Source organism: Pinus tabuliformis, chromosome 2_1 (genome assembly GCF_031772625.1).
Source record: "Pinus tabuliformis cultivar Carrire ecotype Pingquan chromosome 2_1, CPIR1, whole genome shotgun sequence".
NCBI lineage: Eukaryota > Viridiplantae > Streptophyta > Pinopsida > Pinales > Pinaceae > Pinus > Pinus tabuliformis.
The window spans coordinates 502,359,491-502,377,792 of NC_142299.1; the positions used below are offsets into that span (position 1 = coordinate 502,359,491).

Here is an 18,302-nt window from a genome sequence, read left to right on the forward strand (position 1 = left end):
ATACAACCATTTTAAAAGAGTATTAAAAAAAACTAAAAATGAAAAAAAAAATAAAAAACAAACATGATTTAAAAAAAATAATAATAAATAAACATAAAAAACCAAAAAAATAAAACAACTTTAAATAATTTTAAATAATTTAAAAACAAACTAACAAAAATTTAAAAACTTAATAAAAACAAAAAAACAAAAAAAATCAAATTTAAAAAACAAACATAATTAATTAAAAAGTTTAGAACATTAATATTAAAATCTTAAAAAATAAATAAATTGGAGGGCAGGGTTGAAATCTGTTTCTGAGAATCAGATCTGATTCTAATAATCGAATTTCAGCCCCAACCACTTAAATAAAAAATACAAAAATTGGAGGGCGAGGCCCCACTCACTTAAAAGAAAATTATTAAAAAAAATGGAGGGCAGGGCTGAAGTCTGATATGTCCGATATCAGACTTTAGTCCCACCCAGGGGCCCAAAGGTGGGACCCTGGGCAGGCAAAACAACACCACCCTCCAATTTTTATTTTTTAATAAATTATTATTATTATTATTATTATTGTTAAGTGGGTGAGGCTAAAATCTGATTATGAGAATCAAATTTCAGCCTCGCCCTCCAAATTCTTATTTTGTTAATAATTTTTATTTTTTTTAAGTGGGCAGAGCTCAAATCTGATTCTCAGAATCAGATTTCAACCCCAACCTCCATTTTCTTTTCCAATAATTGTTTTTTTTAGATTTTAATACTAATGTTCTAAAAAAATTATTAATTTGTTTTTTTTTTTTTTTAATTTGACTTTTTTTTAAATGTTTATTATATTTTTTATGTTTTGTAAAATTTTAAAATTTAATTTTAATAATTTTTAATTTTTATTAGTTTGGTTTTATTTTCATTTTTAAATTATTTAAAGTCGTTTTAATTTTTTTGGTTTTTTTTTTTAATTTTCTAGTCTTTTTTTAATCATGTTTTTTTAGTTTCTTTTAATAGTTTATATATATATATATATATATATATATATATATATCATTTTTTATTAAAGAAAATAAATAAATAAAAAATAAAAAAATAAAAACATTTTTTATGTATTTTTTTAAAACATGCTTTAGTTATTATTTCTTTGTTTGTAATTTTTGTAACTTTTTAATTCTTATCCCTTATACGTTAATTTTGTTTTTTCTTTTACATTTTTATGATTGATATTATTTTTGTCTTTTAATTTTGTTTTTTGTTTTTTTTTTTTTTTTTTTTATATATATTTGACTTCTTTTTTCTTTTTCTAATTTGATGTTTTTTTTAAATATATATTTTTATTTACTTTTTGTTAATTTTTTTTTACTTTTTCTTGTTTTTGTTTTTTTTATTGCTTTTGTTTTGCTTTTATTTTTAAATTTATGTTTTCATTATTCTTTTGAAATTTTAATGTTTTTCGGAGTCATGCTAAAATCATTTATGCCATTTTTCCAAAATGGTGAAAATTTATCTTCAAAAAAAAGATACAGATGTTATTTCAACGTCAACACATCGACACTTTTAATTTTCAGGGTGTTTTTTACACAAAAAATTGGTTGTCACTGTCATTTTTAAAACATGTTGAAAATTTACAGTAGAAAAAAAAAATGTTATTCCAACATCAACACTTTTCATTTTCGAGTTGATTTTTCATGTTTTCGCACAATATTTTGGCTAGAGTTCTCGTTTTGAGTTGATAGTTGCCATTTCAAAGTTTACATTGTTAAATGTTTTCCATGGGCAAAGAGACAAGTCCTAAGTGGTCTTTAGTCTTCCCTAATAATTAATTTAGAGCCTAGGGGTCTTGATTCAACCCTAGGGGAAAATCACCAAACTTCTTGAGCGAATCTGGGCAAGTATATACATGTTGGAAGGCTTCTGCAGGGTTTCTTGTAGTTTAGTACATGAAACAATAGATTTGCTATATGGAGTTATAATTCAACGAATGACGAACCAAATCAAATCCAAATTGGATGGAAAATTTCTTTTTATTGATTAGTATTTCTTAGGTATCCATTCAAAGTGGATGACTCAAAAAGACATCTGTTAACCCATGCTAAGAAATGGCAAGAAAAATACTAATATAAAATCTAGAAATTTGAGAACTAGTGAGCTAGTAAATCTATCAAACGCTAACCTAATCAAGTGAACATGAAATGGGGTAATTTTTTTTTATTAATTAGATTTTTTTTGTGATCTAACAAAGTGGAATAAACTTGATTGAAGCTTGTTAGCATGTTCTAAAAAATAGTATTTGCCACAAAGGACATCCAAAAATTTAGATTTAGGAATAAGAAAGCTAATCCAAGTAATTCAATGATTAATATGACATTCCAAAGTTGTTATAATGATGAATTATGTTTCTAATCCTCCAAAATAACTTACTTTAACTATTTAAACCAATCCTACAACAAGAAATCATTAATACTAAATGCAGAAATAGAAAAAGGGCAAGAACAAGAGATGCATGTGAATAAGAAGTGAAAGGAAGAAAAGTAAATGATACAAAAGGGATATGAGGCTCTTGGGATGGCCAAGCCCAAGGAAAGTCAGATTCCTATGGAGGTGACCAAGATTTAGAAGTTGAACATGGCACCAATCTTCATTATTTCCATCAATACAATTACATCCCTGCAAGAAATAAAAGTGGAGCTACAAAAAGAGGAGTTCTCTCGACATGAAGACTAATAAAAATCAACCCCTAGAAGAAAATTCGACTTGGTACTTATACAAGATTATTAGGAATCGTTCCCCATGAAAGGAGGAATCTTTCCCCACCAAAATTCCTTGATTAGTGGATCTGGTTCCCAATACTAGGAATCTACATTAAATGGCAAGGAACACATTCCTAGCTTTTCTAAATCATTGGAGATCCACAATCCGTGCCATAATTCCAGAATATCTTATTGATTTATTATTTAATATTGATCCTCCTATAGTAGGGAGAAAGTCTCTATATTATATCCTCTTCGAAATCTTCATAATATGTCCAATATGCTCACAATATTCCATACAAATAAATAATATTAGGCACAAATATGGAATTATCCATAAACCTTCCTAATTAACATATTAAAGACAAAAATACATAATATAATGCAAAAAGAGAGGTTTAATGTGTTGAAGGATGGTAAGATGGGCCTTAATTTATGTCTAATTTAGAGGTCCATCACTAAACCTCCAACAACTGATGCTCAAGATCTGGCAGAGTAGAGAAAATGTGTTGCAAAGGTGAGAAGGATTATCCTAGAAGGAGTTCGAGATCATATTATCTCGAGACTCCAAAGTAAGGACACTCCATATGAAATGTGGAAAGCCTTGACGGACCTGTTTCAAAATAGCAGTGATCATCGGAAGCTAACACATAAGGAAAAGCTAAAAAAAATCAAGATGGAGAAGGGCGACACAAGATCAAAGTACTTGACCAAGTTCACCCAATGTCGGGATCAGCTTGGAAGTGTTAGTGTTATAGTTTTTGAAGATGATCTAGTCGACGTAGCACCTCTAAGCCTTTCCAAGAGATGGCACAACTACCACGATTCGGTAAATGGAAAGGAGAAGCTACTAGAGTTGGAGAATTTGTGGTCTGACTTGGTGCAAGAAGAGATTTTGCAGAACACCAGAGATGGATCTTCATCCAAGAATGATGATGAGGAGAAATGTGTCGTAGATGGAAAAGAAAATAAAGGGAAAGGGATTTCATCCCATTCCAAATCAGATTCTAGTCAGGGTGGCAAGAAGGACTTGTCGAAGATTAAATGTTTTCATTGTCATGAGTTGGGACACTATGCCACGAAGAGTCCACATAAGAAGGCTGACAAGAATCCCTCGAGAGGAATGACAGGTAAATCTCTTGCTTCAAAATTCAAGTTGGATTTCAACCTCATCGCTTACATGGCGACATCAGTGATGGGTAGTGTGTGGTATCTCGATAGTGGGGCCTCATTCCATATGACTGGCAACAAAAACTTCTTTAGTGACTTGGAGGAGAAGGACCTCTATATGCACATTAAAATGGGAGATGATGGAATGTGTAGCGCGACTGGAATCAATACTGTTACTTTTCAGAGAGAGTATGGTTCTCCTCTCACATTAAAAGATGACATGTATGTTATAGATCTGAAGAAGAATTTGGTTTCAATTACTATGTTAGAGGATCATGGCTATAATGTGATATTTATCAAGGGAAACAATTTCGTTCATCACATAGGCTAAGGACAAGTTAAGTGGATTAGGGTTTGGGTGAAGAACCTTTACAAATTCGAGGTAGAATATTGTGCTACTTTGAGCACAAAATCAAATAAGGTGTAGAGACGACACATTGGGGAGTTGTTGCATTGAATATTGGGTCACTTGCACCATGGAGCTTTAAATATCATGCAACATATTTCTACAAGACTTCCTAAGAGTGCGCTAGAGTAGAGAGATACATGCAAAGTGTGTACATTGGGGAATTACACCAAAGCCACCTTTCATAATAAGGACAATAGAGCACAAGCAGTCCTTGAAAGAGTTCACTCAAATGTGTGTGGAACGTTCTTGACAACCTCCATATCCAAGCACATGTATTATGTAATATTTGTAGATGATTTCTCACGTAAGTGCTAGATTTTCTTCATGCAGAAGAAAGATCAGATGTTAGTTAAATTTTGTGAATTTAAAGCACTTGTTGAGAAAGAAACATACAGGAAAGTGAAGGCTCTCAGTAGCGATAACTATGGATAATATGTGGCAATTGAATTCAAGAACTTATGTGCATGAGAAGGCATTCGACGAGAGTTAATAGTACCCCATAACCTACAATGGAATGGGGTGTCTTAAAGGAATAACAAAAGTATTGTCGGAGCTGCAGGGTTAATGTTACATGATCAGGGCCTATCATTCCACTTGTGGGATGAATCATGCAACACAATTGTGTATGTGTAGAACAAAAGTCCTCATCAAAATTTCCAGTTGAGTACACCAGAATAAGACTTTTCAGATAAGAAAATAGATGTGGTACACTTCAAGATCTTTGGTTCATCAGTTTATTGTCATGTTACCAAGGATTCAAGGAAAAATCTAGAACCAACAACTGAGTTGGGAATATTTTTGGGGTACACTGATACATCTCACAACTATCAGGTGTACCTACCATCTCATAGGATGAGAATGGTTCGGAGTGATGTGAATTTCTATGAAGAGAAGGCCATGAGATGTTCCCTTTAGAGGGAGATTCAGTTGCATGGAGAAGAGGAGCTTTTAGCTCCAAAAGAAGAACCTTCAGATGATGTGGAGTAGCCACATGTAGAGGAGGAGAGAATGGAAGCACCCACTCATGCAAAGACTTCCAAAGATAGAGGGAAGCACACCAAAGATGCTGACAAGTTGATTCATGATGCTAGAGATAATGTGGGAGCACCCACATCAAAATGCAGAAATAGTAGGTCACAATATAGGTACACTGGCTACATGGCTCTCATGAGTGAGAGTGTAGAGATTGAGCCATCCTCATTCCAGGAAGAAGTGAAACAAGAAGTATGGGTTATGCCATGGTTTAGGAGTATGACTCCATTATCATAAACAATGTTTAGGAAGTGGTCCCAAGACCAGAAAACAGGTTAGTAGTGAGTTCCAGATGGCTTTACAAGGAGAAGAAAGTAGCATATGAGAGTGTGCAGAAATGCAATGCTAGATTTGTGGCCAAAGGGTTCTATCAGGTGGAGGGAATTGATTACGTGGAGACCTTTGCTCAAGTATAAAGGTACTCTTCAATTCGATGTATCCTAGCACTTTCAATGTAGATGGGATGGAAGATACATCATATGGATGTGAAGACAACATTCCTTAATGGTGTGATTGAGGAAGAGGTGTACATTAAGAAACTGGAAGGATTTGACACCTTCAACAGAGAGTCACATGTGTGTAGACTCAAGTGAGCATTGTGTGGATTGAAGCAAGCAACCCATGTTTGGTACACTAGGATTGAAAACTATTTCACCAGGTGGGGCTTCACCAAAAGTGAAGAAAATGTGAACCTTTACAATATTGTGGTTGAAGGGAAATTATTGATTATAGTATTATATGTAAATGATTTAATTCTAACAGGTGATGATAAGTTGGTAAAATATTGTAGAGGATCTTGCAAGATAATTTGAGATGAAGGACGTGGGGCTCATGCATTATTTCCTTGGTATGGAAGTATGGAAAGGAGATGAGGAACTATTTGTCTCTCAGGGAAAGTTTGCCAACGAGATGCTGAAGAAGTTCCACATAGAGAGAAACAAACCCATGGAGACTTATCTAGAAAAAAAAGCAGAGGAAGGAAGATGCTACTTCAGGTGAAGTGGTGGAGGCTACTATTTACAGGAAGTTTGTGGGTTCACTTATGTATTTGATGAACACACAAGTGAACATATTTTTTTTAGTTAACCATCTTATTCAAGCAATGGTTAAGCCAACCAAACACTATTAGAAGGTAGTTAAACATGTGTTGAGATACCTTAGAGGCACCACTCATTTTGGTGCCTAGTACAGACAGACAGAGAGAGTGAAGCTTCGAGGCTTCACGGATGCAGATTGGGTAGGGAGTCCATCTGACAGGAAGAGCACATTAGGGGGGATCTTTAGTATTGGGTCAGCAATAATTTCTTGGTAGATGAGGAAGCGTAGATAATTTGCACTCAATTCAGCAAAACTACAGTACATAGATGTTATTCAAGGAGCTCGTGAGGCCTCCTGGATAAGAAATATCCTTGTTAGGTTATTTGCTCGAAAAATGGATCATACAGTGATTTATTGTGAAAATCAGAGTTGTATCAAAATCTATGAGAAACTAGTTTTTCATGATTGGTCCAATCATATCGACATTCGATATCACCGTCTACGAGATTGTGTGCATAGGAGAATCATGTTGGTGGAGTACATTCCTACAGAAGAATAGGATGCAAATATTTTGACAAAAGGCATTATCAAGATGCAAATTCGAGTTTCATAGAGGTAGGATCAAGGTAGTATATAATCAATTTCTTGTTGAGAGGGAGTGTTGAAAATGCAACAAGAAAATCCTAATTTAATTTTGTCCTTGAATTAGATTAAGAATAAAATTGTAATTCCACATCTCATGACAACTTGTATTAGTTATCTAAGTTAATTTGACTTAGTTGGCTCAGTTAATTCTATTTGAGAGTCTAACTTGAGTCATGTATAGTGTCTCCTACATTATAGGAGCCTTGGTTGAGGTTATTTTGAGTTGTAATTAATTAATTCAGTTGAATCGAGTTAAAGTAAGTTAAACTAGTTCCAACTATTGGAGGAACTAGTGGGAGGTCTATTAGTGTCGTTCTTCCTGCAGTGATCAACGAATTAATTATGATTCACTCATAATTAACCCATGCATGTCAGATATGAGAGTTACCCAGTTGAGATTGGAGATAAGGGATAGTGTATTATCAGTTATATAATCATACGAATTGTGCATGTGGTGCATGCAGTCATAGGAAGGCCTATGAGGATTGCTCAATTCCAATTGAGTAATTTCCAAAATTAATAGGGGTTAATTCCGAAGGAAATAACGTAGGAAATAGGGACTTGGGCAAGAAGAAAATTGGTCAAGTATTGGCCTGGGCTTGTATAGGAAGTTGTGAGACAGATAGAGACAGTGCAGAGGTTGCTCAGGCTTGAGAAAAGCATTGTAATCTTCTCATATTTTATGACTAATTCAATATACTGATAGTATGGATTTTTAATTGTGGCTTTCCCAAGGAAATTATTGTGTAATGTGTTCATTTAATTATTTCTCTTGTATGCTTTGCGATTTCATGATATTTTAATTGTTTCTATTGATGAGTATAGTCGATTCAAGTCTATTGTTTTAGTAAATTACAATTAGCGGTTTGAATATACAAGGAATTTCTACAATAGAGAAATGAAATAGGATCAGTAAGAGTAGGGAATAATTCAAATAGTGGAGTTGACAATAGAATATTAAATACCCACTATTATGAGGCAATCGATTTGAGTAAAGAAGCCAAGAATGAAGAAATCATAGGAACTAGTCAACTTGACAGTTGACTCTTCACCAGTTGAGCCAACAAGAATAGAATAAGAAACTAGTCAGCAATAGAGTCCATTAGAGGACATAGGGATTCAAGCCCACTATGTCTCACCAAAACATACAGAGTCAGCTAACTTGGGCATAGAGATAAATATTAAGGAAGAATAATATGAATTAGATGCACCAAACGACCCAACCCAACAAAAAAGACAACAACAATATCAATAAGTAACAAAGGAATAATCGACTAGTATTTTGCAACAATCAAAATGTTCCAACCAATAACTCAAACTCTAGTGTTGGGATTGTTTAATAGACATCATGCGTAGGTACATAAGGAAAAATCAATGAAGTTGAAGGGGAAACAACCTAAATCACATTTAGTGACATGTGATCGAACAAACATGTCCTACAATTAGGTAGTTTGACTACTCCATGATGTCTCTAAAAAGGAAAATTTCAGATGGAAAAGAACACAAAAGGTATTCATCAAATGACAGTAAGAGAAATCAAAAGAAGAAGTAGTCTAGACTAATTACATCAACTTAGCCATGGAAAAAATATAATTGGCTTGTCAAATTCAAGTCCATTGTAATTTTTAAAATCTTGGATTTCTCAGCTCTTACATCCATTGTAATTTTTAAAATCTTTGTCACAATACTAACCTTCTTGAGTTATTAAGTCAACAAAACAATGGTTATTTCAAAGTGTTTCTCTCCCTTCTTTTCAATCATATAAATTATTGAAGAATCTCAATTAGTTTCTTACTTGCTTAATGTCCAATAAACCATTTTAATGTTAGTGAACCTTAATCATCTTTGTCATCATCATAAACATTGAAGACCTTTCCTCAAACTTTTAACCCTCAAACAAATCTAAATTTGAATATTTATTAAATCAATAATAACCATAAATAAAAATCTCATAAATAAAAATCTCAATATATTGAATGCCTAAACAATATCTTTATTGATGTTTCACTTAAATACCTTCCACTTCCTTCTCTTATCATGGCATTGTAAATTCACTAGAAGATAATATTATGTTCAATTATTTTCTATAAATTAAAAAAATATGTAATAGTAATATATACTTTATTTATATATAATTTAAAAATTAATTAAATAGTTAAAAGAAATGAAAAAAAAAAACCGAAAAACATTTTCATTAAATATTATATCTCATTAAATAAATCAAAATCGTGAATCAATCGAAAACTCTATACCCCATTTTGCAATGCAAGAAATGAGAAATAAGTAAACACCTACATTAGACACAGTCAATTAAAATCATGAATCAGTCAACATGTGAAAGCCAAGGGCATTAGTTTGTACCCTTCATATAAATAATATAAATTTATTTTACTTATAAAAAAAACAGATTGTAAAAATAAGTAGATGATAAATAATTAAACCAATGGATTATATAGGCCATCCTTAAGTCGATTTCAGATTCCGTCAATATTTGGAATTTATGGGTACCGTCAATTTTTTGACAGTGCCCATGTCCATCATGTCCATCAGATTCCCGAATATTTAGGGTTTACCAGATTATATATAATCTGTTAAAATCATAAATCAATTAATACCATTGTGCTACGAATACAAATATGTCAAATTGAGAGACATTAATTTGTACCCTTCATATAAATAATAGATATTTTTCATTTATAAATAAAATTAAATTGTAAAATAAGGTTGGGTCATATTTAGAGAAAATTCAGCAAGGATTTTTGTAAATCCAAGTTATAGTTGTTAAATTTCAACTCAAAATTTTAGGTGTCCTAAATATTTTTGATGGTGCTGAATCCATTTCCACCATCAAAAACAGGATTCAAACAATGCATCTACAGGATTTTTTTATTTTTTTAACCAAGATTCCGATCACTTTTGATGGTGCAGACAATTCCTCCACCTCATTAGAACACCCCGTTAAAAAAATAGACAAATAATTAAACGAATACATTATATATAATTAATATATAACTAATTAAAATCATGAATCAACACGACCATTGTGAGGTGGCGTGACAATTGCAAATATGTCAGCAAATAATCAAACGAATACGTTATATATAATTAATTAAAATCATGAATCAAACAAGACCATTGTTAGGTGGCGTGACAAATGCAAATATGTCAAACTAAGGGGCACCAGGTTGTACCTAGTATAAAATTATTTCGTTTATAAACCAAATGAGATTGTAAAAATATTTATATGTAATTTATTTTCAACGATTTTTATTCGTTTAACCTTTTTTTTTTTTTGGTTTTTTAAGTTGTTTGTGGTTTGATTTGTGGTTTGAGATATTGGGATTTCGGCGGGATTGGGCCACGATAGCTTTAGACTTACTGGAATATGTAGCATGTATGTTTCTTCTCAGTTAAAGCACAATTATCAAAGTAAAGTTTGATCTTAGGTAGTCTTGTTAATAAGATCCATCCTGAACAGGTTGTATTAGTGAGACTTATTATTAAATTAACTTATTTTAAAATAATTGAAATTTATAATTACCAAAATACCAAAATTTATATTGAAACAAAAAAATACCAAAATTTTTAATTTTTATTATTAGTATTAGTTCTTTCTTTTTTTAAGCTGAATCTCGGAGTATCCCATAAAATCCCAACAGGTATCCATCATCACGACAATTAATCAATGATGATAGAAGAAGAGATTAGTGAGAAGATAAATAGTGTTAAGATATTTTGATTTCAAGGAAATGAGATCGGCTTTAAAAAATTTTAATTTTCTTTTATTTTATTTATAATAATTATTAACCATGTTTTAAAGTTTTATTATAATCTTTATAATAAATTGCATTTTATTATTTTATTTTTATTAAAAGATCATTTAATGAATACTTTGTTATTTTTATTATTATTAATAGATTATGTATAATATCATTGTAATGATTAATTAGTTTAATTAATTAAAGGATTGTATTAAAAAAATAGTTATTATTATATCTTAATTCTAATTAATTTATTAGTTAATAATTATGATAATTAATTTTCATTTTATTATTAATAAAAGATAAATTTATTTTATTTTATTATTAGATTTAATTTGTTAAATAGTTAATAGATATTATAATTAGATACTCATTATTATTGTAAATGCTTAAATTTAATTGAATTTAATGATTATGCATAATGTTATTGTAATGATTAATTAATTTAATTAATTAATGGATTGTAAATGCTTAAAATTAATTTTATTGTAAATGTTTAAAATTAATAGATTATGCATAATGTTATTGTAATGATTAAATAGTTTAATTAATTAATGGATTTTTAGTTATTATTATTTTTGAATTTTAATTAATTAATTAATTAATTAGCTAATAATTATGATAATTAAATTTTTATATTATTATTAATAAAAGATAACTTGAATTTATTTTATTGTTTTTACTAATTTTATTAGATTTAATTAGTTTGATAGAAATGTTTTCGGAAAAAATCACATCAAAAGAATTTCGTCGACTAACTAGGTTTAATTAATTAAATAGTTAATAGATATTATAATTAGATACTAATTATTACTGTAAATGCTTAATAATTACTATTGATACTTAATTATTTTTTATCTTAATATACGATATCTCAAAATTATTTTATTATAAATTAATTGATTAATAAATTAATAAATAGATATTATAATGACTAATTATTATTATTGTATGTTCATTCTAAATTGATTGGTTAGTAAACTAAATGACTTATAATAATTAATTGTTCTTAAAATATTAATGGATACTAATAATAATAGTTATTATTATCAATGAATTATTATTATTAGTATTGTAACTAATCTATAATTAATTATTATAATGGAATTATTATTAAGAATCCTAACTATTTTCATTTTATTTATATTTATATTTATATTTTTACTTTTATTATGAGATCAAAAGAATATAATAGGAGAGGATTAAAGGAAGCTAGCTTCCACTAATCTCGATATTGTTGTCCTGTTGAGATTCTGTGGATGTTTTATAATTTCAAGAGCCTCCCTAATCTTCCGTCTTTGGTATTGTTCTTCTCTAGTGATAATTGAGGCGCTCTCCAAACAAACCTGGTGTTTTGTTTTTTAGGAATGTTCCGCAAGGGCCGACATACGAGACCTTCCATTCTTAATATCTGCTCCATGTTCTTTTCTGCAGAGAACACTCTGTTTCACTAATGTAAGTTTTTCCACAAGAACAATCAATTTTATAAACCCCTTTGAGTTGTTGTCTATCAATATCATCCTTGATTGATCTCATACCTTGTTTAATTGTTCCAGTGAAATGTGTGACTATGTCTTTCCTTTTCAAAATTTTGGCAATCTTATGTGTCACCCCTTGAATATATGGTAGGAAAACTCTAACACACTGAGTTAGGTCTTGGGCTTTAGGTTCCTAAGATAACACTCTCATTTCTGCTCTTTCTATAGCTTTTCTAATATCTTTTCCTTTATAGCCTATACCCTTAAATATGGAAGATAAATGCTTTTTCTCTTCCTATTGTTTTCTTCCAGTTCCATAGTAAATTTTATTTCTTGAGAGATAGAGTTAAGGTGCATAAAGAACTTTTCAAGCTCTCTCGTGCCATGACTCCATTTTAGGTTGGTATCATTGACAAATCATTTCCACCATGGTGGCTTCAGAGACTCCATTTTAGGTTGGTATCATTGACAAATCATTTCCACCATGGTGGCTTCAGAGATTATGTTTCAAGGGCTTTCTTTTCAAAGTATTCCATGTATAAGTTGGCCACAAATGGCGATAGGGGTGAACCCATTTCCACACCAGATGTCTTCACATAATAACCTCCTTGAAATGTGAAAACTGTTGACAGCAAACAAATCTCAGTAAGTTTTGCACTTTCTGGGTCGGTTAGCTTCATCCAAGGGGATCTTGGAGAATGATGATACCATGTCAAAAATTACGAGGATGTCATCCTAGGTTACCCTTTCATTTCTGATAAACTTCACAAAATCATGGGAGTCCTTGATAAAAGAATCAGTATTTCTAGCTAGAGGCCTAAGGATCTTTGCAAGGTATGTAGCGAGCTCATAGGTTGAGGAACCAATGGTATTAACTATTGGTCTAAGAGGAACTCCTTCCTTGTGGATTTTGGACAATTATGATTGATATGGCTATTAATATGAGTTGACTCATCACCATTATTCAAGAAAAACTAAGTGATCTAAAATTACACTTAAAATTACTAGCAAATAGTCTGACTATAGTAGGTAAAAAACCAGACTTTCAGACCTGCCAAAAACCCGTGAATATTAGACAATTAATCTATTTCCTTATATCCCAAAAAGACAAACCCTCAACGAAAGAAATTTTAAAATATGCTTCTGAGTTATAAATTGCAGATACCTCTTTACATTTTTGGAATACAAAATATGTATATTTCCTTTCACTGCAATTTTCTACAGAATCATGGAAGCATATTTTGTTGTCATTTCCAAGGTGTGTAAGAGCGCGACGTATGTTTCGTTTCTCGAGATTTTGATGTATTTTGGCGTTTTTCCATTTGACTTCATGTGATTTCTGACATTCGGACGTCAACCTCTGATATTTCTGTGAATCTGGTTCTTCTCTGAGAACAATTTTGTTGGTGGTAATGCTGGTTTTACTCCCAGTTTTTGCTCAGAGCCACACCTTAACTAAGTGAAAACTATTCGGAATCTCTTGTAAGGTTTTGTTGTAGTATAAAGGAATTGGAGTTTAGGTGTGTAGAATCTGCGAACCATAATTCTCCACATTTAATAAATTGTGGCCATGAATGTCACAGTCGAACACGTTGTCCAATACTGTTATTTTCCATGCTGTGGTCGGTCTTAACCTCCATTAATTGCTTCAGTGAGGCCATTTGGCCTTCTCAAGGACTGCACTGTGGCCATCTCGTGAATGACTTTTACTCTCTTGTTTTTATTTGGCAGTCTGCAGTGAGGAAAACAAAAAACCTAAAATCCCATACCCTATACTGGTACAAACTAATTGGGGCATAGGGAGCCAAAGATTACAGATAGTGCTGTGGGTGAAATTGAAATTGGTTGAGAAGAAATTATCATGCCTACTGTGTGGTTATCGCTGAGAAAATCGTTGCAGTGCAGGCCAGAGAACCAGGATGTGCACCATCCAGAAAGCATTACAGTGGTCATGGCCAGGGGGGAATTAAACCCTAATTCCGAGGTATTTACCAGAAACAAATTTATAAAGCGAGTGGACAGATTCAACAGGCGTCGATCAAGAACCAGCGATGAATTCAATAAGATTTTGTCACAGGAAGTAATGCTCATTGGCGATTACAAATGTCAATGTCATGTGAAGAGTACCGGCCGGTTAGAGGAGAGCAAAACCGCCTGTGCCTGCACGAACAACAACAGAAATACCCAGAAAATGATGCCCAGTAAATGTGTGAAACAGATTCTGTCATCTCCGGTGAAATTCAGGTCGGGCTATCCAAGTTTCTGCAATGGTGGTGATCAGAGGATTCGCTGCAAAAGCTGTGGCCAACAGTTTAGGAGTTTTGAGGCTATGGAAAGTCATCATCAGGCCAACCATGCTGGTAAGAAATATTAACATTTCCTTGCAACATTGTACCAAGAATGTTTTTAAGCTTTTCTTTGAATGCACGGAAAAGGAAATTCAATTTGGGTTCGAAATCTCACCTCGTAGCATGAATTTGTTTCAGTTGGTTATCCTTCAAATACTCTGGGTACAAATATTTGCTTCTCATTAAATACTTACCTGCATTCCCACAAATTGAAGTTGAATCTGATATTTGCTATTTGACAGATTGAGAGATAGCTTATTATACTGTGCAACAAATAATTGCAATAAGTAAAACACTATATTATTGTATATGGATTTTCATTATACTATGCAATAAATAATTGCAACGAGAAAAACAATATATCATTGTACATTGGTTTTTATTTCTGTCCCTGTTGTGAAACCAAACCATGAATATTTCAACGTTAATTATTATTCTAATATATACTACAATGCTGGTTATGTACTTATATTTATATTTATTTCAACTTCACAGAATATAAATATATATCTAACCATTACAAATGTGAGAGAATTATTATAATATCTATTCAAATCAATCTGAAATTGTATACTTTCTAATATCAATGGATTTTGGGTGTATCTTCGCCGACTAACTAATTTCAATGAAAATGACTTTACGAAATTAACCTCTTTTAAATCAATTATATAAAAAGTTTAATGATTTAAATATAATATCTATTTAGTTTTTAGAAAGGATAAAAAAAAATTGCTTTAAGAAATCAACTTTCACCATATTCATAGGGAGCTCAATACAACAACAGACATTTTATCAAAGAGAGCTGATACCAGATACTTATATTATAAAAGACTTGTTAGAAATACTTTTCAAAATGCATATTTTGTGTATTTATACCGTCTAGGTTATGAAGTTTGGACTGTTACTTTATATTTTCAGGCTCTGAGTTTAGACAGTACTCTATTGGAATACCTTCCATTTTTTGTGATAGATATTTTTACGTTTCTGACAATAATAATAAATAAATTTGTGATATTCATAAATAGAATTAAAATTTATTTTTTTGTAATTGTTCTATTTTATATTTATTAAAAAAATAAATAATTTATAATAAGTTTATAAATCTAGTAAATATATTTTTATATATAAAAAAAAACAAAGATTTTTTAAATTTAAATGACTAAGAAATATTTTTTTTTCTATTTCATAAGTTAAATATCAATATAATATTATTTTCATCTTATTTTTTATTTATTTATATGAAAAATGATTTTATTTATTACTCAGAGAATTATGTTTTTTAAAATTTTTGCTCCAGAGAAAATATTTTTAAGCTTAAGTGGTCAGAAAATAAGAGTTATTTTCTTTCCCTTTTCTATTTCAGGGCTACCATATATCAATATAATATTATTTTCATCTCATTATTTAGTAATTTTTTTATTAATTTTGTTTTAAATATCGTATAGAATTTTGAAAATTAAAAGCTTTTATTTGATAAAGTTATCATATCTAATTTTATTAGAACTCTAAATTTATTTGAGCATTCAAAAATACAATTAAAAAAAAATCATATATAATTTAATTAAAACTATATAAACATTTTATCTATAAATTAAATAGCAACCTATAAAAAACATTATTTAACTTAACTTATTTATAAATATAACAACTTATATATTTCACTTGTTATTATACTTCTTGTATCCATGCTATAACCATTCAGTTTTGCCTTTGACTTAGTATTACTATTATTATTAAAAACACATTTTAATTAAATTAATTATAGACAATTATATATATTAATAAAAATAAAGCACACAGATATAGATATATGTATTTTAATATAAACAATATTAGTTAATCATATTTTTTAATTTTTCGTGTTGGCATTCAACAATATAATATTTTATTAAATGTTTTATTTTTGTAATAAAATTTGTCTTCATTACTTTTGGTTTCATTAAAGTTTCATTAAAGTTAAATGACAAGTACTGACTACTATATAATCCTTCTCTAATTTTACTTATTTATAAATATAATAATTTATATATCTCACTTATTCACTTATTAAGAAAACTGCATATTAATCTACTGCATATTAAAAAAAAATCTTATTCGTTTCATCAAAAGAATAACTAGGGCCTACCGAAAAGAAACTCACAAACATTTGTATCATTGTAACTTCAAGACCAGCACCTACCATCACAAAAAGTGGTAACCCTGGTGTTAAAAACTATTTGAGTTGAAAAGTTGTGAATGGGGCACCTCAAAGGTTTATACATAAAACCAGTTGCTTATATTTGAAGTCTTGCAGTGAATTAACCGGTTTAAAGCTTTTACTATTGTACAGTCACATATCTCCCCGAATGCGATTTAACTCGTCGAACTGTGGAATGCATCTTCAAAACAAGCTGGCTGGAGTCCGGGGTTGAATACAGAAAAATCGAGAGAGTTATCAAAGTGAACAACACGCAGAGCACATTGGCCAGATTCGAGGAATACCGAGAAGCAGTTAAGTGCAGAGCCGGGCCCGAAGAAAGCAGCAAACGCGGTCGGTGTTTGGCCGATGGAAACGAAGTGCTGAGATTCCATGGCAGCACCATTATCTGCTCTCTTGGAACAAAAGAATCATCAGGCCTCTGTGACTTTGAAGGCTGCAATGTCTGCAAGATTATTAGAACTGGATTTGCCTGCCATGGGAGCGGAATATACACAACAGCTACCAGTGGAAGAGCCCATTATGCAATTAATCTGTTTAACCAAAATGCAGGTACCCAGTTCCGCCTAAAACGAGCCATTCTGATTTGCAGAGTCATTGCTGGCCGTGTTCATCAGCCTCTCGATATCTCCGAATTAACTTCCTTCTCCTCCGCATGTTTCGATTCTGTGGCAAGCCGAGACCATAGAAGCTGCTCTGGCTTGGAAGATATATTTGTGTTTAATCCCAGAGCTGTTCTACCCTGCTTTGTCATTGTCTACTCTTAGAGTTAATCAACTGGTTATTCCTGACATAGTTTTCATACGAATTGAGAACCACTGGTCTTCATATTGTGTTTTTTATAGTTATCTAAAAATATAATGAAGTTTAGGACACCGGATGGAAAATGCAATACGAGTAACCAATACTTTGAAGTGTTGTTGTACTTTAATGATATGAGGCTGTTTTTACCTCTTTGTAATATGGCTGTTAAGCAATATGAAAGATCCAATACTTTGTACTGATAGTCGTATTTTCCATCGCAGGAAAACTTTTTAACTGTGTGTAATTTGCAGTGTTGTCGTATTTTACATCGACAAAAACTTTTGTAAATCATTCTATGAAGGCTGTTTAGGTTCAGCCAGACGAAATTTGGAGAGGTTGATAAAGTTTTATTTTGCTTTATTTTAATGCTAGAACATTGGTCAATTTCAGAGTATGTGACAAACTTTTTTAGTTTTATTTTTATTTTAAAAATCAAACATTAGTCAATGTAATAGTATATGAATGAAAATCTTGAAATTTGTGTTTTTGCTTGGCTAAGAAATTGCTCTGGAACATTAGCTAATGTTAAAGTATATGAATGACAATCTTGAAATTTGTGTTTTTGCTTGGCTAAGAGATTTTGCTCTAGTCAGATTCAAGGAAATAGTCTAATGTTAGAAGACCTAAAAGCATTTAGCACAAGTAAAATACTACCCCTTTACCTATTTGTGATGCAACAAATATCACTATAATTTTTATTTAT

The 18,302-nt window shown here is 31.0% G+C and overlaps 1 protein-coding gene across 1 annotated transcript; it reads left to right on the forward strand.

Annotated features, from left to right (window-relative positions):
• Positions 1-13,746: 13,746 nt before the first annotated feature.
• Positions 13,747-17,887, forward strand: LOC149201128 (uncharacterized). The gene is made up of 2 exons (XM_089399676.1): positions 13,747-14,610; positions 16,928-17,887. The coding sequence occupies exons 1-2, from the start codon at positions 14,112-14,114 to the stop codon at positions 17,560-17,562; spliced, it is 1,134 nt and encodes a 377-aa protein (XP_089255802.1). The 5' UTR covers positions 13,747-14,111; the 3' UTR covers positions 17,563-17,887.
• The last annotated feature ends 415 nt before the right edge of the window (positions 17,888-18,302 follow it).